General features: G+C 55.3%; 1 protein-coding gene across 3 annotated transcripts in view; it reads right to left on the bottom strand.

Moving 5' to 3' along the window:
* Positions 1–1645: 1645 nt before the first annotated feature.
* PUF60 (poly(U) binding splicing factor 60) overlaps positions 1646–23276 on the bottom strand; it is a 22327-nt gene continuing 696 nt past the window's right edge. The window contains exons 2-11 of one of the 3 annotated variants that reach the window (XM_042020892.1): positions 15353–15448; positions 13969–14058; positions 12981–13031; positions 8953–9114; positions 7768–7860; positions 6536–6749; positions 5941–6131; positions 3687–3822; positions 2780–3015; positions 1646–2387 (exon numbers count right to left, since the gene is read on the bottom strand). In XM_042020892.1, coding sequence (XP_041876826.1) covers positions 2088–2387; positions 2780–3015; positions 3687–3822; positions 5941–6131; positions 6536–6749; positions 7768–7860; positions 8953–9114; positions 12981–13031; positions 13969–14058; positions 15353–15448 — 1569 coding nt within the window. In that variant the 3' untranslated portion in view covers positions 1646–2087. Of the gene's footprint in view, positions 2388–2779; positions 3016–3686; positions 3823–5940; positions 6132–6535; positions 6750–7767; positions 7861–8952; positions 9115–12658; positions 12950–12980; positions 13032–13968; positions 14059–15352; positions 15449–23276 lie in introns of those variants that run through there. The other 2 variants (XM_042020894.1, XM_042020895.1) reach the window with 2 other exon arrangements.

Below are 23276 nucleotides of genomic sequence, written 5' to 3'. Positions count from 1 at the left end.
CGGGGGCTCTGGGATGGTTCGGGACGGGGCGGCCTCAAAGCCCGTCCAGTGTCCTCTCCTGGGGAGCGGATTCCATGTCACTTATTTCTTTGGGGGCCTCTCCATCCTTGCTTGTTTTCCCCAGCAATCACGGGGTCTTCGTTCTCCTCGGACTTGGATGCCACATCCCAATCAAGCTCTGGTCCCACAGTGAATCCCTGGCCGGACGAGGAGCCTCAGAGCCCTACTCCAAAACGGAGCTGGAGTCCGTGAGCCCTTGGCTGCGGAGCCGAGATGTGGAGGCCCATCCCCAGCAGCCTCTTGGCCTCTCCTTCCCCCCGCTGCCGCTTCCTTCAGGGATTAGAAAGGTTGGACTCCCAGATCGCAGGATAGTCTGGACTGGGAGGGACCTTTAAAGTGATCTCGTCCAGCCCCCTGCAATGGGCAGGGACATCCTGGCCGAGAGCCCCGTCCAGCCCAGCCTTGGCCACGCTCAGGCCCTGAGCTGCAGCACTCAAGGAAGAAGGTCCCGTGCTTACCCATGGATTTTGGGATGTTTTTCCTTAAACACCAGAGCCTCCGTTGACAGGAGCCCCCAGACAGAACTGCTCAATGGCTGCGCAGCGACCCCTGAAAGCTCGGGGCTGTCAAAGACAGCACCACAACTGCTGTAGACACAGCGCCCTGCTATCCCAACATCCCTGCATCCCAACATCCCAGCCGCCATAGACACAGCATCCCAACATCCCTGCATCCCAGCTGCCACAGACACAGCATCCCTGCATCCCAACATCCCTGCATCCCAACATCCCTGCTGCCACAGACACAGCATCCCTGCATCCTGGCCCCCCCCCGCTGCTCTAAACACAGCTCCAGGACACCCCAGCATCCCAACATCGCAGCTGTGCTGACTCAGCATCCCGGCTCTGCTGCAGCCCGTGCGATTCCAGCCCAGGCTGAGTTTCCCAGGCTCTGCTGCAGGACACGCCCAAGCTTGGCAGCAGCCCCCAGAAGGAGGCTGGGCTCGGAATTCCCTGCTGCAGTTCCTTGGAGATCATTCTGCTTCGATTTGGATTCCTCAACTAAAAGGATCATTTTCTCCAGACCTCCTGCTGCATCCCAGGTCTGTGGAATTCCTGAGCACGGGCTCAGCTCACAGTTCCTCTGCATCAGGGCTCCCTCCCGGCACCCCCAGCCCCCTCCCTCTGCCAGGAGCCCCCAAGGGTGACACCCCCACCCCGAGTGCCCCCTTGGCTCCATCCCAACCCCTTGGGGCCCATCCTGGAGGGAAGTGGTGGCTCCTGCCCCAAAGGGGCCGCAGGGTCCTGAGCTGAGCGTGGCTGAAGGGAGCTCGGGGCTGGGCAGGGGCACCCACAGCACCTCTTTAAGCCCAGCCCTGCTCCTCAGGGTGCCAGCCTGGGCTGAGGAGGTGCCAAGCTGGGTTGTGGAGATGCCAGTGCAGTGCCAGTCCTATGCCAGCCTGGGCTGAGGAGGTGCCAAGCTGGGTTGTGGAGATGCCAGTGCAGTGCCAGCCTGTTGGAACTCTGGGTTTAAAGAATTTAGGTTTCTGCGATGTAATAATGTCCCTGGATATAATAATAGCCCTGTGCCAGACTGGGCTGAGGAGGTGCCAGCCCTGTCATACAGACACACAGGTGACACCAGCTTGCTTTGTGTTTTTATCCCAACTCCCCAGACACTAGATCCCTGTGCCCGCCCTGGAATGTCCTGGAATGTCCTTTACACACAGCTACAAAAAGCCTGGGAGGCAGAGGGGGCAGGGCCAGTCCCCGGAGTAGAGCTTGGCCAATTCCTTGGAACAGAGTTGGGTGGATTCCTCGGACTGGAGTTTGGCCGAGCACCGGGATCAGACTTGGACCAATTCCCAGATGCCAAGCTCAGCTGGGCCCTGAGACCAGAGATGGACCAATTCCCTGGATCCAAGCTCAGCTGGGCCCTGGGACCAGAGTTGGACCAATTCCCTGGATCCAAGCTCAGCTGGGCCCTGGGACTAGAGTTGGACCAATTCCCTGGAACCAAGCTCAGCTGGGCCCTGGGACCAGAGTTGGGCCCATTCCCCAGATCCAAGCCCAGCCATGGGATGCAGTTCATGCTGAGAGGTCGCTGTTGTCGAACCTCTCCTGGTCGTAGACCTCGGCCACCACCTTCCTGCCCGCGAACCAGCGCCCGTTGAGCGCCTGGATGGCCTTGTGAGTCTCTGAGGCCATGGAGAATTCCACGAAGATCTTGACGATGATTTCGGCATCCTCCTCCTCCCCCTGCTTCTCCTGGTAGATGATGACCCTGTTCACAGCCCCGAACTTCCCGCACTCCTCCGTCACTTCTCCCTCCAGGTCGTCATCGATGTCCTTGGGATCCACCATGTTCCGCAGCACCATCACCGTGGACTGCAAGGGAAGGGACGGAGGAATTAACGCCTGGAGACACAGAGGAGACACCCAAGCACCCTGGCCATTCCAGGCACGCTCCATGGGACTGATGGCTCAGCTTCCCAGGGATAATTACTGAGTTTCCAGGTCTGTTTGCTGCTGGCTGTGAGGGGCTGGCCCCTGGATCAGGAATTCCCGTGGGCTGGGAATGCTGTGTGTCATCCCCGGGATTTCCTGGGATACACTCTGGAACCACAAGGAGCCTTGGGCACTACTCTCATTTTCCCTGTGCTGCTGCAGGTGTCCCCGAGTCCCCTGAGCTCAGAGGTACTGTGGGTGTTCCTGAGCCCCCCCAGCGTGCAGAGCCCACCCTGGGACACACGAGGCAGCTGTGACCTGCCTGGACTCACCTCCTGCTTGCGGAGCAGCTTCTGCATGACCATGTGCCGGGCGCTGCTCCCGGAAATGCTCATGTGCTCCTGCTCGCTCAGCATCTCCGGCCGCTCCGACTCCTGGAACACCTCCTCCTCCTCCTTCTCCTTCTTGACCTCCACCAGCCCCAGGGCCGGGGGGCTGGCCAGGATGGGATTCACAACCCCCACCTGTGGGATGGTCACTGGGATGGGCGGCCGGGCAGGGGTCACACCTGGGAGGGCACAGGACAGGAAGATGGTCAGTGACCTCTGGGTGATGGTCAGTGACATCTGGGCAATGCCCACTTGGGCAGTGGTCAGTGACACTGGACAATGGTGATACCTGGGAAACATTCAGTGATACCCAGGCCATGGTCAGTGACACCTGGGCAATGGTCAGTGACACCAGTGCCAATTATCCAGCTTTTCCCCCCATGCCAGGTGTTCCTGCTGGGAACCCATGGCCTGTCCCATCTATGGGACACCAAAATTAATCCATAAAACATCTGAGTTCTTGCCCAGGCAGGGCCAGGAGCAGATTCTGGCTCCAAGTGGACCCCAGGTACAGAGTCCCATCTGTGGAAAAGGGACATGGGTGACAAGAGGTAGAGCATACACAGGTGACAGGAGCAAGGGGACACACAGAGGTGACAAGGGAAGAGCACACGTGGGCGACAGGACGAGGGGACAGACAGATGCAGGTGACAGGAGGACAAGCACGCAGGTGACAAGAGCACACATACATGACAGAACAAAGAGGACACAGAGGTGATGGGAGGAAGGGGACACATACAAGTGCCAGGAGAAAGGGACACAGGTGACAGAATGGGACACAGGTGACAGAAGGGGACACACAGAGGTGACAGCAGAAAATGGACACAGGTGGCAGGAGGAGGGGTCCCACCTGTGATGACACCAGGGGCCTGCGCTGCCATCACGGCCTGGGGCAGAGCCCCCAGGGGCTGGGCCAGGGTCAGGGCAGGGGACACAAGCCCTGGTGTCGCCAGCGTGCCCAGCACTGCAGCTCCTGCCACGGCTTCCTGTGGGGGACACAGAAAACCTCGGGTTAGCCCTGCCCCAGGGCACGTGCAGAGCACCCAGCCAGGCTCAGCTCTCCTACACCTGGCATGTGCCAGATGCTCCCATTCCCAGGAGCTCCCAGTGCTGCTGGGGAAGGGAAAGGTGTCACCCAGCCCAGCAGGGAAACAGACTCTGAAGCACCTTGGAAAAAAAACTTCCTCTTGGAACTCACATCCCAATAAACACCCCAACTCCAGGTGCCCAGAATTCCAACAACATTTGGGAGGAACATGCAGTTTAACAATAAACACTTCCATGGAAGTACGGAAAACAATGTGCCTAAAACACACTCCAGGACCCCAATGTTTTTGGTTGTTGTTGCTTCCCAGGCCACTGTAGTCCTGATTTAATTGCTGACATCCTTCTCTTCCTTGTATTCTCAGGGCTCCTGTAATCCCTGATGTGGCACAGCAGGAGATCCCAAGGTTTTGTCCCTCCACTCCCACATGTTCATGGATCTGCGACTCAAAGCTGCTGCAATATCCCAGCTCTCCTCTACATAAAACACCCAAACTCTGGGATCCAACCCATCCCATCAGGGCTCTGCTCCCAGTGCCCACAAGGCCACTCCTATTTCCACTGGAGATGAAGCTCCTAATGAAGGGGAATGGGAAAGTGCTGGAACAAAACCACTGGAATTTCTGGCTACACTGGTTACCAGCTGCCCCCACTTCTCACTGAAATGGCTAAAAAACTTCTCCCAACACTTTTGATTCCTTCACTTCCTTGCAAGCCTGACTTTTCCTACCTCTGGTAGACAGGGATGACCTTTGCTCCACTCTCTTTAGTGCCACTCTCCTCACAGAACAGATCCCGCAGTTTCTTGACAAACAGCAGGATTTATCCGTATCTGTATCACATCTCTACCATTTCACTTAAGAAGAGTCCATAGTTCTTTCCCAAAGTGATTTTGATCCAAGTAATTCCAGCCATGTCTCAGCTTCCTCCCTCCCTTGACTGCAGAGGTTTCCAGACCTGTGGAATCTTTCCTGGGGACTTGCGAGTTCCATGCAAGGGGCAGCTCCTCCCACTCCTGCCTCCACCTTTGATTCAGGGAAACATTCCCCAAAAAGCCTCTTCTAACCCCAGCTCTGCTGCAGCAGCACCAGGGACTGCACTGACCAGCAATTCCTGCCTGAGAAAATCCCAAAACCCAACAGTGCTGGAATTTTCTTTCTCCATGGGCTACAGTGCCATGGGGGGATCCTGCTGCCCAAGGCAGGGATGGGGGCACAGCCATGGGAATCTGTGTCCACTGTTCCCACCCAGGAGCTCCTGGTACTTCAGGCAAACTACATCAGAGAAGTCAAGTTCTGTATCAATATCCAACCCACCCCACCACTGCCTCTCCTGTCTCCCAACATCCTAAACCATTCCAGGCCTGTTCCACTCTACTACAGGTGGGACCTTTCACCAGAGTGCTGCTCACACAACTGCTCCTACCCTCATCCCTCTGCCCCTTCCATGTCCTTCCCTGCTTTCTTTCAGCCTCTTCTGCAAACATTTCCCTCACTGCTGGTTTGATTTCCAGACTAGGAATTCTCTCCAACCTTCCCCACCAGTTCTGTGCCAGATCATTCCAAGATCTGGTGTCTCAGATTCCCCAGGTGCCAGGGATAAGCTTCCATGTGTGAAATCCTGGGACAGAGCATGATCCGGAATTATGACATCCTGGAATGGTTTGTGTTGGAAAGGACCTTAAAGCTCATCCAGCGCCACCCCCTGCCATGGGCAGGGACACCTTCCCCTACCCCAGGTTGCTCCAGGCCCCATCCAACCTGGCCTTGGACACTTCCAGGGATGAGGGGGCAGCCACAGCTTCTCTGGGCAACCTGTGCTGTGCCCTGAGCTGTCCCTGTGCCTCACCTGAGCTGTGCCCTGAGCTGTGCCTGTGCCTCACCTACGCTGTCCCTGTTCTGTCCCCGTGTCTCACCTGAGCTGTGCCCTGAGCTGTGCCTGTGCCTCACCTGTGCTGTCCCTGTTCTGTCCCCGTGTCTCACCTGAGCTGTGCCCTGAGCTGTGCCTGTGCCTCATCTGAGCCGTCCCTGTGCCTCCCCTGAGCCCTCCCCACATCTCACCTGTGCCGTGATTTTGGCAGTGGCGGCGGCAGCAGCGACAGCAGCCGCGGGTGGGAGTCCTCCAGGTGTGGCCGGGGTCAGGAGTGGCATCGGGGGCGTCACGGCCTTGCCCACCCGCAGGTACTGACCCCCCAGGTCAAAGAGGTTCATGGAGGAGACGGCATCCTGGGAGGACTGGGCCTTCTCGTATTCTGCAGGAAGAGATCATTCACAAATGAGCCTTCTGTTGTTCAATCATGGAATTATGGAATGGTCTGGGTGGGAAGGGACCTTCAAGACCATCCAGTCCCACTCCCTGCCACCTTCCATAGGCAGGGCCTCCTTCCACTGGACCAGATTGCTCCAAGCTCCATTCAACCGGGCCTTGGACACTTACAGGGATGGGGCAGCCACAGCTTCTCTGGGCAGCCTGTGCCAGGGCCTCACCACCCTCACAGCTGCTATAAATTATATTCCTAAATCCAGCCCTGACCAGCTCCCAATTTATTCCTATCACTTAACAAAATTCCTTCACTAGAGTGGAAAACCCAACCCCAAAGCCACCCCCAAGAGCAGAGGACACTCCCGCCCCTGCCCCAGCTCCACCCGGCTGTACCAATGAAGCCGTAGCCTTTGTGCTTCCCTGTCGTGGGGTCCCTGGCCAAGGTGCAGGATTTGATCTTCCCAAAGGCTTCAAACACGCTCTTGATGTCGTCGTCAGACAGGTCCTGGTGCACGGAGGCCACATAGATGCGGTTGAAGGCCCGGGCCTCCTCTGCCAGCTGGTCAATGATGGGCTGAGCCTGCCCGATGTTGCTGGGCCTCCCCACCTGCAGGGATAGGGATGGGAATGGAGTTGGGAAGGGCCTGGAGCACCAGGTGCAGCTGAGGGAGCTGGGGGCCTCACCGTGGAGAAAAGGAGGCTTAGGGGGAACCTTCTGCCTCTGAGGTAGGAGTGGGCAGCCGGGGTGGTTGGGCTTTGCTCCCAAGGAACAGGAGACAGGACAAGAGGAAACGGCCTTGAGCTGTGCCAGGGGAGGCTCAGGCTGGACATCGGGAGGAATTTCTTCAAGGAAAGGGTGGCCAGGCATTGGAAGGGGCTGCCCAGGGAGGTGGTGGAATCCCCATCCCTGGAGGTGTCAAAGGAACGCCTGGACATGGCACTCAGTGCTCTGGGCTGGGTGACAGGTTGGCCTCGATGAGCTGGGAGGGGTTTTCCCATGGGAACAGTTCCATTATTCTGTGACATGGACAGTCCATGGAGCAGGGCAGCACTTGGTCCCTTCCTGCCTGTGCAAACCACAGGACACCTCAAAGGGCTATCACCAACAGAGGGACAGCTCCAGGAACAGCTGGCACTACCAGGATCTGGGCTCTGCTCCCTCCTCCCGGTACCTCTCCCATTTACCTTCCCTGACCCACCAAACACCAACCTCCAGGGACTGAGAAGGATTCTGCAAGCAAATCACAGTGCTCCTACCCCTTTTTTTCAGGGTCTCCTAAACCCCCTGGGCCATGGGACCCTGCACACCCTCAGGGCATGTCAGAGACATCATATAAGATATAATCACCTTTACTTTGTCTTCAAGAGAATTCTATGTGTGTGTGGGAAAACCTGAGTCGAGTCCCTGGAGCCAATCTCAGGCGGGACTCGCAGGCCGGCGGTTTCTCCTCGGAGAGGAGGGACCCAGAGCCGCCGTGTGCCCCATGTTGGACATCAAGGTCCATCAGGGAACAGCTTTTAGGTTCCTTCCCCCATCACAGTGCTGTGGGGAGCATTTCCAGGCATGAAACAATTATTCCCAGGAAAAGAGAAGCAGGAATTTTCAGAGCAGGCATGTAACTCACCTTGATGTTCCTTCCCCCCAGCATGACAGAATTCATCTGCTCCAGGGCCAGCTGGGCGGCTTCCGGAACCTCGTATTCCACAAAGGCAAAGCCCTGGGATAGGAGGAGACACCTGTCAATCACTCCAGCTGTGCCAATCTAACACAGCCAAGGTTTCCCATGGAGCAGATCCCTACAGGTGAAATTGATTCCCACCCCACTGATTCCTGCTCATGGCCCAAGAAGATTCCTTAGAGAATGGCAGAAAATGGCCTGCAGAGGTTCCACCAAGGGCACCTGATTCTGGAGCCTCTCGGTCTCTGAGGTCCCACAGCAAAACCCCATCTCACTCAGGGCTGCTGCCTTGTCAGCACTTCAGCAGAGCTTCAGGTTGGACATCAGGAGGAATTTCTTCATTGAAAGGGTGGTCAGGCATTGGAACAGGCTGCCCAGGGAGGCATCCCTGGTGATGTCCGAGGAATGACTGAATGTGGTGCTCATTCAAGTGCTCTTGTCCAACCTCAATGACTCTGTGATTCCATGCACTTCACCCCACACACCCCTGGCTCCCACACAGACTCCTGCCCTACGCAGATCAGGGAGCTGCAAACATTCGTCCCCAGTGCTAAAAGGAACCTGCTCTTCACAAGGATAGAGGCCCCTTCCTCTCCTGGCTGCATCTGGAAAGCCTTGAAGAGAGGAGGATGTTCCTTGAGGGCTGGGAATCATAGAATCATGGAAAGGTTTGTGTTGTAGGGACCTTAGAGCCCATCCAGTTCCACACCTTCCACTAGACCAGGTTGCTCCAAACCCCATCCAGCCTGACCTTGGACACTTCCAGGGATGGGGCAGCCACAGATTCTCTGGGCAACCTGTGCCAGGGCTTCACTACCCTCACAGGGAGGAATTGCTTCCCAGTATCTCATCCAATTCAATAACCAGCAAAGCTGGTTATTTTGTGTTTAGGACACATGGCTGAAAGAAATATCCTTGCAGAAGACTCCAAAATGCCTCATCACTGGGGCATCAGCACCAGCTCTCGCTGCCCCCAAGGAATTCCACTCCTTCCCAGGACAGCTCACCTGCTCTTTGCCAGACCCAGGCAATCCCGCAATGGTTTGGGTGGGACAGGACCTTAAAGCTCATCCAGTTCCACCCCGTGCCATGGGCAGGGAACCTCCCACCAGCCTGGAAGCCCCATCCCACCTTGTGCTTCATGGTGACAGAGTCCCAGGACATGTCGATGCTCTTGATGGGCCCAAAGGGGGCGAAGGCCTGGCGGATGGTGTCCTCCCCCAGCTCGTAGTAGATGGAGCCCACGTAGACCCGGCACATGATGGCGAGTGCCCGCTGCCTCTGAGCCGCCATCTGTAGCGAGACAAGGACTGGCTGGTCAGTGCTGGGCTGGCCGTGGCCACTGGGGCCTCCTCCCCCTCCTGCTTCCCTCCCGGGAGCCACCCCCGGCGGCAGCTCTGGCACAGCCTGGATCAGAAGGATTTCCCTGCTCGCTGCACAGGGCGCTGGAGCGGATCCATCCGGCTCAGTCCCGGATAAAGTCCGGCTCATCCTGGGGCAGACACATTCCGGTCCCTCTGGCCGGGTGTCCCCCAGCCTGATCTCATCTCCAGCCACACCTGCAGGAGGAGGGAATCCCTTCACTCTAGGGCAGCTTCCCCCTCCAGGCAGCAAAGGGCTCAGCTCTGGGCACTGGGAGAATCCCTCCCGCTCCCCCCCGACAGCAGAGATCCATCGGCACTCCCACCCCCGCCCCATCCTCCCTGGCAGCAAAGGGTCTGGAACTGGGAACCTCCCCCCGCTCCCTCTGGCTCCAGAGCCTCCCCCCACCCCCAGCAGTCCAAGATCCAGTACTGGGCACCACTTCCACAGCTCAACAGCAAAGCCAAACACTCCCGTGGCCCAGTGGGACTCCTGGGAAGCGTGTGGTGCCAGTACTCATCCCTGCCTGGCGGCACTGGCTGTACTGGTGCAGCCCCAACACAGCTGCACAGAGGATTTCTGCTACTGTGTCCTAAGTCTGCCTGGAAACCTGTTCTCAAGACAAATCCAGCCATTCCTTACAGGAGGGATCCCAAAAGCAGAGCACAGTGTGTCCTTCGTGTCTGTAACCCCCAGAGCAGCTCTAGAGCTGCTAAGGGACGTGTGGCCCTGGAGATGTGGCCACACCATGGGGTCTGGAGGAGTCACTGCCTGCATGTGAGGGGATGGCTCTGGGACAGGTGGGACACACCTGGGGCAGGAAGAGGCTGGTGCAGAGCACGTGCAGCAGTAGGTGATGCCTCTGACCCTGCCCAGCACCATAGCAGGGAGCTCTGAGCACCCCCTTCCTACCCCAGCACCCCCATGGCAGAGGGGCTGCAACCAGGACCTTGAGGAGGACGATTTTTGGGGTGCCCTAATGAGCAGAGGAGCTCTGCCATGCCTGGGCACCCCTGGGGCAGAGGGAAAGCACTCAGGGCCTTCTTGAGGCTGATTTCTGGGGTGCCCTAATGAGCGCAGGAGCTCTGCCTGGAGATGCTGCAACCCAAAAGGAGGGAGAGCTCATCTGTGACAGGCACAGCACCACAGACACAGCCTGTACCCGAGGGGCTCCTGCTCCCTACAGCACCTGTCTGGGACTACCACTGGCCACAGGAGAAAACAACCTAGGAGGGTTTAACTCCTGCCACTCCATACAGGACACTGCAAACAGGGACGGCTCTCACCCCAGACTCTGCCCCTGAGGTGACATCAAACCCCAACTGCTGCTCCTGAGGTGACACCAAGCCCCAGCTGTTTCTCCTGTGGTGACATTAAACCCCAACTGCTGCTCCTGTGGTGACATCCAGCCCAGACTCTGCCCCTGAGGTGACATCCAGCCCCAACTGCTGCTCCTGTGGTGACATCCAGCTTGCCCCTTGCCTGGCTTAAGGATTTCCCAGCATGGCTGGGCCATGGCTCTCTTTACTCTGCAGGCTGTGACCAGCAGGACTATGGCACGTACACATGCAGGACAGTGGCTGGGTGGTCTCCCAGGTGCTCCAGCACATCCCCAGCTTTGGTGCAGGAAAGCCCCTCTGCAGCGTGTCCGTTTGGGGGTCACAGCCATCACCAGTGTCACCCCGGGTGTCCCAGGGAGAGGCCTCTCCCAAGAAGCCTCCGCAGGAGGAAATCCCCACCTTGCCCTGCCACAGGACCCTAAAGGAGAGGGGGGGAGTGAGGAGGACTCAGGATTTTCCGATGGCAGAATTCCTTCCTGGAAAGGGTGGTCAGACATTGGAAGAGGCTGCCCAGGGAGGTGTGGAGTCCCCATCCCTGGAGGTGTCCAGGGAACACCTGGACATGGCACTCAGTGCTCTGGGCTGGTGACAAGGTGGGGATAAGGCACAGGTTGGACTCGATGACCTTGGAGGTCTTTTCCAGCCTTAATGACCCTGGGATTTTGGACCTGCAAAAGGCAGAGCTGAGGTGGGCTGTGCTGACTCTGGTGTCTGTGGGTCACCAACAGGAGCATCCAGGTGGGGGATATGCCCTGGGCACCTGAGCTCAGCACAGGTCAGTGTCAGGGCCTCCTGCCTGGACATCTCACTGCTCTCACCAGGCCCCACACTGGTTTCACTGCCCCTGTGCCTGCTTCTCCTCGGGTAACATGGAAAAGCACCTGCAGCCTCAGCCAGGCAGCAGCCCCCAACTGATGCTGCTCTAAAGGGATTTGGGAGGTTTTTTTAAGGACAGGCCAAAACCTCACCGTGGGGTGCTCTTATATCAAAGCAGGCGATGCACAACCCTGAGCACAAGCATCAGTCATGACACAATGACACCAGAGGATGGTGAAGGGACGTGGGAATCTTACACTGTGACATGTGGAGGGAGGACTGAGCCCACGGGAAGCTGTAACTTGGGCCCTGAGACCCAGAGCTCAGGGAGTTCAGGCTGTGCTGCCCCCACGGAGGAACTGGGGAACCCTGGCAACAGGAAAAGTGCTGGACAGGGGGCTGTTTGCACTTTGTGCATTCACAATGGGATCTGGGATGAAGCATCTGGCAAGAATGGGATATCCTGACTGCTCTGAACTGTACCAGGCTCCTGCTCCTGGGCTGTGTCCGCCTGTGACTCCCGAGGGAGGAATAGCTGAGGAAAAGGGGTCACAGCCCAGTGCCTGGGGGTCATAAGCCATTAAAACTTTTCTGTGCCACCAACTCAGCTGTGCCCAGCTGGGTAGAATGAGCCAAAAGTCATTTAAGCCAAATTGCTGGAGTTCCACTGTCAGGCAGCAGCCCCAGGGATGGGAGGAATTCCCAGGCATGAGGGCTCCGACACCGTCTCTGCCAAATCCACACCAAGATGGTTGCTCTGTTCCATTCCAAACTTACCCCTGTCCCAGAACATCCATTCTGGCTCCCCACTGACACACCACCCACTGCCAAAGGAGGGAGAGTGGGGATTTCACTTCAGTGCCCTTTTTCTTGGAGTTCAAACCTCCGGTTGTGTTTTACACTAGGCACAAATCTCATATTCTAGCAAGACTGAAAGGTATTTACAAACATGCAAAGGAATTTACAAATGAACCTTTGGGTGCAGAGACGAGTCATAGGACACTTTGTCCAGCACATCTAGGAAAAAGGAGGGGATGGATCATGCCACGTTGCTCAGCTCTTTGTGGCCTCTGATTAGAACGGGCACAAAGGCTCACACAAGTTCTCTGATCAGTCCTGCAGTTCTGTCCCTTCCATCCTGCTTTTGCTGCACTTGGAACGTGCCATATTCCCCTGGTCTGGACCATACATAGTAAAGAGCATCTGAGCCTGGGCTACACCATGTTCTGCCAACCTCCGGCGCCCCGGCCCTCCCCAGCACCGGCCGGCTCTGGGTGCTGGGAGGTCGTTCCACAAGAAATCGCCCCTTGGTGAGTTACCTTGGCCGTTAGTTTTAGGTCGGGACCTCAGAACTGTAGCATCCCTAGAAATGCAGCTCCCACAATTTCACGGGTGTGTTCAGAACTGGTGGAAATCTAAAGCTGTCTTTGCCCCCGAGTGGCAGTGTCCCCGCAGACTGCACAGCCTGGGGTCTTCTCGGGGCAGTGACACCTCGCTCTGCTCCTGGGCGTGTCCAGTACAGGTGGGGATGTGGGAGGGCTGTGCTGGGCGCGGACAAGAGCATTGGCACCACTACGAACGTCCCCACGCTAGGCCCTGACTAAGACAAGTGCCCCAGAAGAAGTGAATATGTCTATTGACCGATTGTAAAGGTGAGAGAGGATCTCCAAAGCCCATTGTCACTGCTGCCATCTGAAAGACAGTAAAGACAGAGTTCAGTCTGTTGGAGCTGAGCATACTACGGCTGTTTGTACAAACTCAAGCAGAGCGGCGGCACAGGGGCACCTGCGGAGAGGCCTCTCCTTCCTCGGCCCTCACTGCCTGGTCCCCAGGACTGTCCAGCTCCAGGACCCTGCCGAGTCCAGTCCCACCAGGCCAGGGTGGGGTTGTGCTGCTGCCGCTGCCTCGGGAAGCAGGGTGGGATCCCAGGGGGGGACTCAAGGCAATAGTAACCTCTGCAACCACTGTCGTTGATTCACCCCCAGCATTTAAAAGGAGCCCCTCAACTAGAGCAGACCCTCAGAACCAGGCACAGCCCCAAACGGCCTCAGCTGCCGGGCAAGGAGAGCACATCCACAGGGATTCCTCAGGCAAAGCCCTTGTTTTGGGCTTCCTGACTTCAAGTAAAGGCAGTGAGACATGTTCCAGAAACATCTGAAGCAGGGGAGGTCAAACCCCATTTAAGGGTTCTCCCAGTATGGACATTCCAGTACAAGCAGGAACAGCCAACAGAACTTCTCCAAAATTGAGAGCACCTGGGTGCAGGGGAGGGAAATGGGCCAGCACTGGGACACGGGGATGCAGGGACCCTCCCTCAGGCAGAGGAGATGGTGACAGGACATCGTTCCCAGGATCACTTCTGCCTTCACCACCTTAAACATAGCTCAGAAGCAAAACCCACGGCAAAGTCTTTGGCTTCTTCTATCTCATGGAGGGACGTCCAACAGGACAGGAATTTTTAACCATTTCCTCTTGGAATCAAAGAGATTTGCGGGCAATTTGTGAGGTCAGTTGGGGTGCCTGGGTGAGCTGCAGGCTCAGGGCTGTGCTCTGGTTCCGAGGGCCCTGAGAACTCCACCGTGTCGGGGGGAGCACGAGGCAGAAGGAGCAGCTCGGAGGGGGGTCTCACCTGGAGGTTGGTGAGCTGCTGCTGCTGGTGGGCGATGGTTTGTTTCACCAGCACGCTCTTGATGCTCTGCTCCATCGCGTACTTCTTGGCCTGGAAGGAAAACAGGGGCTGTAGGGGCAGTACAACACAGTGGGGCAGGGAGCGACGCCTGGTTCCGCACCACAGCTCCCAGAACCTTCCAGTCTCCATCCCTAAGCACCACGGCACTGCCCACAGCTCCCCAGCACCTCGAGGCCCTGGGACACAGCGGGATGTTGTGAGGGGCAGCGCAGGGAAGCAGCATGCACCAGGAGCTCGGCATTCCCCTCTTCCGCCCTCACATCCCACCACAGCCCCTTACCTGCAGGGCCCAGGGTGGGGCACGGCCTCCTTCAGTCCTCTCCTCTCAGAGAGCGTCTGCACAGACAGGTGCTACAGGAGGGAAGGGCCTCCACCTCCCCATGGCCACCCCTGGGCTGGGCTCTCCCCTCTCAGCACACCCGGCCTGCTCTGGATCTGCTCCCAAAACACACCAGCTCTTCCCTGGCTCTGCTCCCTAAATGCCCCAGTTCACCTCTGGCTCTGCCTGCACACAACAAGGCTCCTTTGGGGTTTCTCTCAGTCCTCTCCAATTTTGGCAAAGCCAGAGATTCCAGCCGTGCCGCACGGAGGCTCTGTGCCAAGGCAAACCTCATCCCCACACCTGTGCACATTCCCCAGGACACACACACAGCCACCCCCCTGGGCACCTGGTCTCCATGGCTGTGGTTTGGGAGCTGCCAGGGAATGGGAGGATCTAACCCAAGGGATTTGAGCTTAGGAAACCTGGAAATGGACAAGGAGGTTTGCATCCAGAGGCTCTGGAGAAGCTAGAGGGAATGAGGCTGGGAGCCAACCACCATACACAGAGGGACAGCTGTGACAGCACAGGCACATCCACATGGAGCCTCGTGAGGACAGAGCTCTCTATCCTTGTCATCCCGAGGACAGGGATGTTCTGGGATGCATTCTGGTGTGGACAGTGACAGGCCAGCTAGAGCAGAACCCAACCCCAGTCCTTGTGGAGAAGCAGCTGCTCCTCAGTGACTTTGTGGCACCCATACCCCAGCTCAGAATTCCCATCTGACTTAGGATGCCATTTTTCTGAACTTAATTACTTTTAAATCAAACCTGCTATCACCCACCCCAACAGCAACTCCCCATCATGCTCCCAAAAAGTGTCTATGAACTCTAAACCAAAACAAGTAATTCCTGGACCCAAATGTGCCTGTGGGACCCTCCAGCATGGCTGCGATCCCAGAGATCTGGTGCTGAGTTCCCTTTGGCCCCACCAGAGACAGAGGCTCATTAAAAACCCAAACAACACCACCCCCCCAAACAGCAAACTCCCATCAGTTTTACTCACTTTCTGGAGAGCTTCCTGCTGCTCTGGGGTGAGAGGGGGCAGCCCCAGCTTTGCTGCTGTGCTTTGCCCATTTTCCATCTTAATGGACTCCGTACCCTAAGGAAACAGAAAATGCTCATGGAAAACTGTTCTCACAGGAGTGACCTGTCTCTTCCTTCCCAGAAAACCAAAGCACTTCATGTCAGAACATCACAGTTGGCTAAAAACCCTTTCCAAACCCTGTATGTCAGGAAAACCATATTCCCAGCATTCCCTGTGGGAAGAGCCATCCCAGCAATTTTACAAACCCAGGGATGTATTGGACACTTACAGAGTTCTCCAACCATGTTTTCCACGAACAGACAATCAGATAATCCTCAATCCTTGCTCACATCATCTCCATCCCCTCAATAGATCCCATGTCTGATGTCCCCATTAGTGTTCTCATCCCACCTCTCCCTCCCGGCTCTGTTGACCCAACTTTCTCAAGTTCTCGTTTTAAAACCTTCTCTGAAACTTTCCCAAATCACAGAATCATGGAATGCTTTGGAGGGACCTTAATGCTCACGCAGTCCCACACCGTGCCATGGGCAGGGACACCTTCCACTAGCCCAGGTTGCTCCAAGCCCTGTCCAACCTGACCTGGAACACTTCCAGGGATGGGGCAGCCACAGCTTCCCTGGACAACCTGTGCCAGGGCCTCCCCACCCTCACAGGGAAGGATTTCTTCCCAATGTCCCATCTAATCCTGCCCTCTGGCAGTGGGAAGCCATTCCCCTTGTTCTGTCACTCCAAGCCCTTGTCTAAAGTCCCTCTCCAGCTCTCTGGAACTATGACTCCAGCACAGCAATCCCACTGCTGGAACCATGAATCATACTGCTGGGACTGTGACTGACTCTAGCACAGTGATCCCACTGCCAGGACTGTGACTCCAGGATGGTGATCCCACTGCTGGAACTGTGATTCCAGCACAGCGATGCCACTACTGGAACCATGACTGATTCCAGCAATTCAGCAACCCAATGACTGCACTGCTGGGACCACAATTCCAGCATGGTGATCTCACTGCTGGGACCCTTTGCTCAGCCCCCAGCAGCAGATGTGGCCCTGCCTTCAGTGCTCATGTGGGTTCTGGCAGCACCATCCATCAAAACAGAACTGGTTCCTTCTCTCGACTCCACATTTCCCATCAACCACCCAAAAACCAAAGCGGACAAACTCCAGCCTGTGGTCCTGGACACGCTCCTGTGGGAAGATTCTGCTCCCAGTACAAGTAGCACGGAAAAACCTCTCTTCAGAGCAGGAACCAGGACTTGAAGCTTTTCCTTTACCAACTGCAAAGCTTCTCCTGGATTGTCACAGAATCATGGAATGGCTTGGGTTGGAGGGACTTTAAAGCTCATCCCATTCTACCCCCTGCCATGGGCAGGGACACCTTCCACTAGAACAGGTTGCTCCAAGCCCCATCCAACCTGGCCTTGGACACCTCCAGGGATGGGGCAGCCACAGTTTCCCTTCCCACCCCAACCATTCCAGGACATACCCTCAAATCATCTGACTTATTTTACAGCAAGAAGGAGACTCCTGGTTTTGTGCAGCCTCCAGCTCCCTGGGGGGTGTTGTGAGCATTTTCTAGGATCAGTGAACATGGAGCAAACAGGAGACAAACCCTCCCAGCACAAAATTCTGTTCTCCAGGTGTCTGGACAGTATCCAGAGCTGCAGGTGTTTCCCCAGTCCCTTCAGAAGTTCATGGCTGGACAGAACACCAGCCATGGATGATGGGAACACCAGGGCACCAACAGGGAGCTGACGTGGGAACAGAGGCGGCTGGAGCTGCAAACTGGCAAACTCCAGTGCACAAAGCCACGACTGCACAGGCCACACCCAAACTGGAAACAAGACCAGCAAAGTGATGTGGTGTCATGGAATTGCTGAGATTGGAAAAGCCCTCACAGCCCACCAAGTCCAACTGTCCCCAGCACTGCCAATGCCAGCAGTGACCATGTCCTCAAATGCCATCTCCACCCAACCACAAACACAACCCAGAAACGCTGATCTGTTTATAAAAGAAGGCTCCCTCATCTCCAAGATTCATTTTGATTGTGGAACATCCAATAAATTAATTAAAAAAACCCTTCTTGTCCTTTCCCACCTGGCTGAAGCCCTGTTTGTCACCAGCTGCCCTTGTTCCCTCCCACATCTCTGCCATTGGACACTCAGGCCCAGTGTTCTCCCCAGCCAATCTCAAAGCCTGCAAATCCTTTTCTCACTGCTCCTCCCATCTCCTCCAGCTTAAAAAACTTAATTATTCCAATTTAGGAACTGTCATGGGTTAGCAAGCATAGTCCCGGAAGTGATTTTCTTGCAAAGAGGTGCTTACAGCTTCCTCTGTGACCTGACAGAACCTATCAGCTGGCCAGTTTGAATATGGACAATTTTTTAAGCCACTTAGAATTTTGACTGCCTCTGTGGTCCACATTTAAGAACGGACAAACCCCGGGAAGCTCTCTGTCCCGTTTCCAGTGCTGGGACATGCAGCTGCAGGGCCCGGGTCAGGCCCTGCTCAGGCCGAGCTGGGCCACAGCCATCCTGGAGCCATCCTGGAGCCATCCTGGAGCCGTGCAGCCCCGTTCCACCTGCGGCCCCCCCAGCCCTGCTACAGCCGAAGATGAAGATTCAGCTGAAGCTGCCTGGCAAAGATAATGTGACCAACAGCGATAAGAGAAATTCCAGCTGTGAGGCCCAGGTGAGATTAACCCTTTTAGTGCTGTGAAGAGCTGAAAACCTGAGGGAGGAGAAAGAGGAGATGCTTAAAGGTGAAAATCTGTTGTAAAGCTATGATGGTGATGGACTATGATACATCAGAGTACCCGTTGTGATTTCATGAAGGCATGTGGGGTGGAGCGTTCAAACTGCACTTGTGAGCAAAGGCACCTGTGCTGGAATAAGCAAATGCTGAAGCAGCTGTAATTTGATCAGAAGTTTGAAAAGGGAGAGATGGAAGTGATGAGGACTCTTGCTCCAATTGGAAGGAGAAGACCTCAGTTCCTAGAGATGCTCCCAGAGATAGTCCTAGAGATGAAGATGCTTTTTTTTCTCCCAGGAAAGGAGGAGGGCCTCTATTCTCAGAGATGGAAATGCTCCCAGAGATGGGTGAAGAGAACTTTTGTTTCTGAATGGCTCAACCTTAAAACTGTACCCCAGTAATTCAAGAGTGGACCCTCGAAAGCAGTTGTGGGAAAAGCTGCAAGTCGGGGAAGGGACTCACATGCGAGCAGAGAACCAACCCGGGCGGCTGTCTCATTGTGATAATGTCTCCATAGCATGAGCAAGAGAGACTCCACTTCCTAAATGAATTGAACAAGGAAGTGGTAAACAGACTGAACATCTCAAGGGTTGTCTTTTCACATCGTCAGTGGGAGAAGGGGGAAAGGCGGGGGGAGGAGAAGTGTTCTGAAGGTGTGGTCTGATTTCTTTTTTTTTTTTTTCTTCTTTTAGGTCTATTAATAAACTTCTTTATATTCTTTCAAGTTTGGTGCCTGCTTTGCTTTTCTCCTAATTCTTATCTCACAGAAGGTAAAAAGGAATGAGTATTTTGGACCAAACCACTACAGGAGCTCTGAGATGTGGGGGGAGAAGAACAGAGTGAAGGGCTGCCAAATGTAACTATTCAGAATAAGAAAGCCAGGAGCCCAATCTGTTGTGATTCTTCCAAACCCAGCCCACTGCAGGACTGAGGTTAATATAATTTACGTATTTGGGCTCATTAACAGGAACAGCTTCCAAAAACTGCTCCAGAACATCCCAGCTCTGACACAGAGGATGAAGCCGAGGCTGAAAGGACCCAGCAGTGCCTAGGAGCACCAGGCACTGCTGGCTCCAGGCTCCCTGCCACCACACATCCCTCTGGGAAGAACTCACAGATCCAGGGGTGATCTCTGCTGACCAATGGCATGGCTCCAACAGGAATTCCTGAGCATATATCCCTCACCATGGAACACTCCCCAAGGATCATCATCACCCTGTCACTCCAGGCTCCCTGGAAAGCAGCACATTGTGCAAACCCATCCCAGCCTCCATCCTCATACTCAAGAGAGCCTGGACTGCTGATTTCCTCTTTCCAGGCACCTTGGGATAACCCTGCTTCCAGGAACAGGCCCAGCTCAGTTCCCTGGGGCCAAACAACAGCATCTGGCAAGGAGCAGCTGGGGCTTTGTGCTCAGGCTCCTCCCCTGAAACCTTATTCCCATATCCGTTTTTTTTTAACAGCCATCTGGAGCGAGGAAAGAGGGAAAAAAACTCGGGAAAAGCTGGTAGAGGAAGCAAGAGAACAGGAGCTTCTTTGGAGAGAAATAGATATGGGACCCGGACTCCTGCTGCTATTCTGGTGTCTGAGCATGGCTGAGCCCTTTTAGGGGGTTTGAACTCCAAGAGTTCAGAAATATTCCTGTAAATTTGTTACAGGGTTGAGAACTTCTCTGAAGTATAAACACACAAAAAGGACAAAAACCACAGAATCCCGTTCATTTAGGAACCACAAGCATCAAACCACGCGGATATTCAAGGAGACACAAGTGCAAAAAGGAAGGATGAAGCACATGGCCAGGGCGTGTGGCTCCATCCCTGCTCCACCTCCTCGCCAAGACATGGAACAGGAATTCAGCTGAGTACTTTCACACTGCCCACAGCAGAGAGGCTGGAAGAGCATCACCTGAGCCTGTCAGGAGCAGCAGCCTGAGCAGCACAGAATCCCAGGATCACAGAGGTTGGAAAAGATGCCAAGATCATGGAGTCCAACCTGTGACTGATCCCCACCTTATCACCAGATCAGAGTACTGAGTGCCATGTCCAGTCGTTCCTTGGACACCACCTCCAAGCAAGGGGACTTCCAACCTCAAGCAGCAGCCCCTTCCAGTGGCCTGACCACCGTTTCCAGAAACAAACTCCTCTACAACAGGCAAGTGTCCAGGAAAGGCCCTTCCTGACAGATACCACATCTCAGTAGTTTGTCCCTGTTTACCATCAAAGCCCTTGAGGACTCCATTGGAACTCTGGAAACCCTTGTGGGCACCGTAACCTTTAGGACTCCTCAGCTGCTTTAGCAACTCCTTTCCCACAGCCCATGGAATGCTCTTTCCCAACTGGGAACAGCAGTGCTGGCAGTTACTGCTGGCACATGCAGAATCCAGAGCATGGGGCACATCCAAAGCTTCTCTGCTACTTCCCAGGTGTGTTCCTAGAGATTGGCAGGAATCAAAACCTCCCAAAACGGGCCATTTCTGCAGCACCTCATGAGCAAATGGCTCCCACAATGGCAGACGTGGCCAGTGACACAGAATCATGGAATGGTTTGGGTGGGAAAGGGCCTCACGGCTCATCCAGTCCCACACCCCTGCATGGGCAGGGACACCTCCCCCTATCCCAGGTTGCTCCAAGCTCTGTTCAACCTGGCCTTGAATGCTCCCAGGGATGGGGCAGGGGGTGAAACCAGATGAGATTTAAGACTGCTCCCATTCCAAAGCAGGCTGTGATTCCATGATTCCGTGGCTGACCCTATCAGGCTCCCAAATGACTTTTGCCAAACTGCACAGCTCAGCCAAGGGAATGGAACTGAGGCTCATAAAACTGATGTCACTGAAGTCCCGAATGGAGACCACACATTCCTGCAGGGCAGGACCACCCACCCAACCCAGATGGGATTCAGGAATGCAGAAGGAAGTCAGGCACTGGCAGAGGAGTTGATGTGAGGGCATGAGGGCTGATAGTGATAGGGAATGCTCCAAAATCCCTCCACAGAGGTTTTGTTCTCCCAAATGGTATCGGTGAATATTGTGGCCACTTCCAGGGGTGCAGAGAGCCAAGATTGTCAGGAGAGAGCAAAGGAAAAATACCCAAGGGCCTGGAATATTGTACCCATTTCCAGGGGTGCAGAGAGCCAAGACTGTCAGGAGAGAGCAAAGGAAAAACACCCAAGGGGTGTGGGAAGGTCCCAGCCCAAGAACTGAGGGGAACACTGAACTGGGAGCACTATCACAGCACTGACATGGTGCCACCCAAGGTCCCAGAGCCCCAAGATTCCTTTAGCAAGACAGCAACGCCCAGATCAGCTTCAAGAGGTGATCCCATAGCCACCACTAACACCAAGGTACCATCCAGGGAATGGAGAGATTCCCTGAGAATTCCATGCACAATCCCCTGGGCCCTGCTCTGTCTCACAGCACAGCTCTCCCCTGCCCGGGGCAGCAGCCCGGGAAGGATGATCCAGTGCAAACATCACAGCGGTTGTTTTCCAAATCCTTTGGGTCAGAAGGAAGGAGGGAATGTAGAATGGACTTTCACTGGTCCTCCCCAGCCTCCCGCAGAAGTTAATCAGCCGCTCTGGGCTGAGAAAAGGTACCCCAGAAACATCAGAGCTGATTTTGGATCTGAAAGGCAGCCACACACCTGCCTTTGTGTGATTCCCATTGCTCCTGGCATCCTGGAATCACTGAGGTTGGAAAACACCTCCAATACTATCAAATCCAAGCTATGCCTAATCTACACCTTGTCACTAGCCTGCAGTAGAGTGCCACGTCCAGTCCTTCCTCGGACACCTCCAGGGATGGGGACTCCCTGGGCAGCCCCTTCCAGTGCCTGACCACCCTTTCCTCAAGGGAATTCCTCCTGAAGTCCAACCTGAACCTCCCCTGGCACAGCTTGAGGCCACGTCCTCTTGTCCTGTCACCCCGTGCAGGTGTGTCCACAGGGATTCCCAACACCTGGAAATCCCTGTGCAGGTGTGTCCATAGAGATTCCCAACACCTGGAAATCCCTGTGCAGGTGTGTCCATAGAGATTCCTGACACCTGGAAATCCCTGTGCAGGTGCATCCATAGAGAGTCCCGACACCTGGAAATCCCTGTGCAGGTGTGTCCACAGGGATTCCCAACACCTGGAAATCCCTGTGCAGGTGCATCCATAGAGATTCCTGACACCTGGAAATCCCTGTGCAGGTGTGTTCACAGGATAAATGGGAACTCTGAGGCCAGGTGTTCACTTCCCATCCCCTGCGGAATCACAAGGAACCTCACAAAGTAAGACCCGCCCCCCCTTCCCAGCATTCACCTGGGAAACTTCCTAATCCAACGGATTAAGGAAAGATAAGGCAGGAAACAAAGAGAGAATTATTTATATTTACTCCCAAATGAGAGCACCAACACCTGTGAATTCACAAAACAAATTCCAGGACACACAATTCCTTCTGGGATCAGGAGCAGCCCCTTGGAGCAAGGCTGAGCAGCTCTGTAATTGGAGCTATTCCTCAGAGAAATCCTGTATTTTCCATGGAAACAATGATGGGGAAACAGGAGACAAACCTAACAATAAATTCCTGCTGTGCCACAGAGACTGCAGATCCAGCCCAGTACTCCATGAGATCTGGGGATTTGCAAGGGGAGCCCACGGGCCCCACAGGTATTCCCAGGCTCCTTCCCTGAGCCCTGGCACCTGCGAGGCTATTTCCATTTCACACAATTCCCAGTGAGCCAAGAACCAGCCCAGCAGGCCCACGGAAGCACTTCCATCACTCTACTCACGGTTAAAACCCAGGAAAACCAACAGCCCGGAAATTCCTGTTCTCTCACACCCTCAACCCATCCAGGAAAGCCCTAAAAATGTCTCAGAACCCATAAAGAACTCCCATAAGACGCAGCCCAGGAGGATTTGGGAATTGGAGCCCAAAACCAGCACTTAAACAAGCGGATTTGGGAAACCCAGCCCCAAACCGAGCATTTAAACAGGCGAACGTGAGAACAGTAGCCCAAAAAGGAGAGTTTAAACAAGTGGATTTGGAAACACCAGCCCAAAACCAGCGACCTGTGCGGTCCCTCGCAGAGTGATGCCCGATCCCATTCCCTGCAGGGCCCAGGATAAGCACTGCCGTCCGTGCAGAGCCCGGGGATCTCA

This window comes from Corvus kubaryi, unplaced genomic scaffold (genome assembly GCF_017639235.1).
Source record: "Corvus kubaryi isolate FWS band 111438036 unplaced genomic scaffold, C.kubaryi_AGA036_p1.0 37063, whole genome shotgun sequence".
Taxonomy (NCBI): Eukaryota; Metazoa; Chordata; class Aves; order Passeriformes; family Corvidae; genus Corvus; species Corvus kubaryi.
The sequence above is the reverse complement of the archived record's forward strand: the minus strand, read 5'-3'. Positions and strand labels throughout refer to the sequence as shown.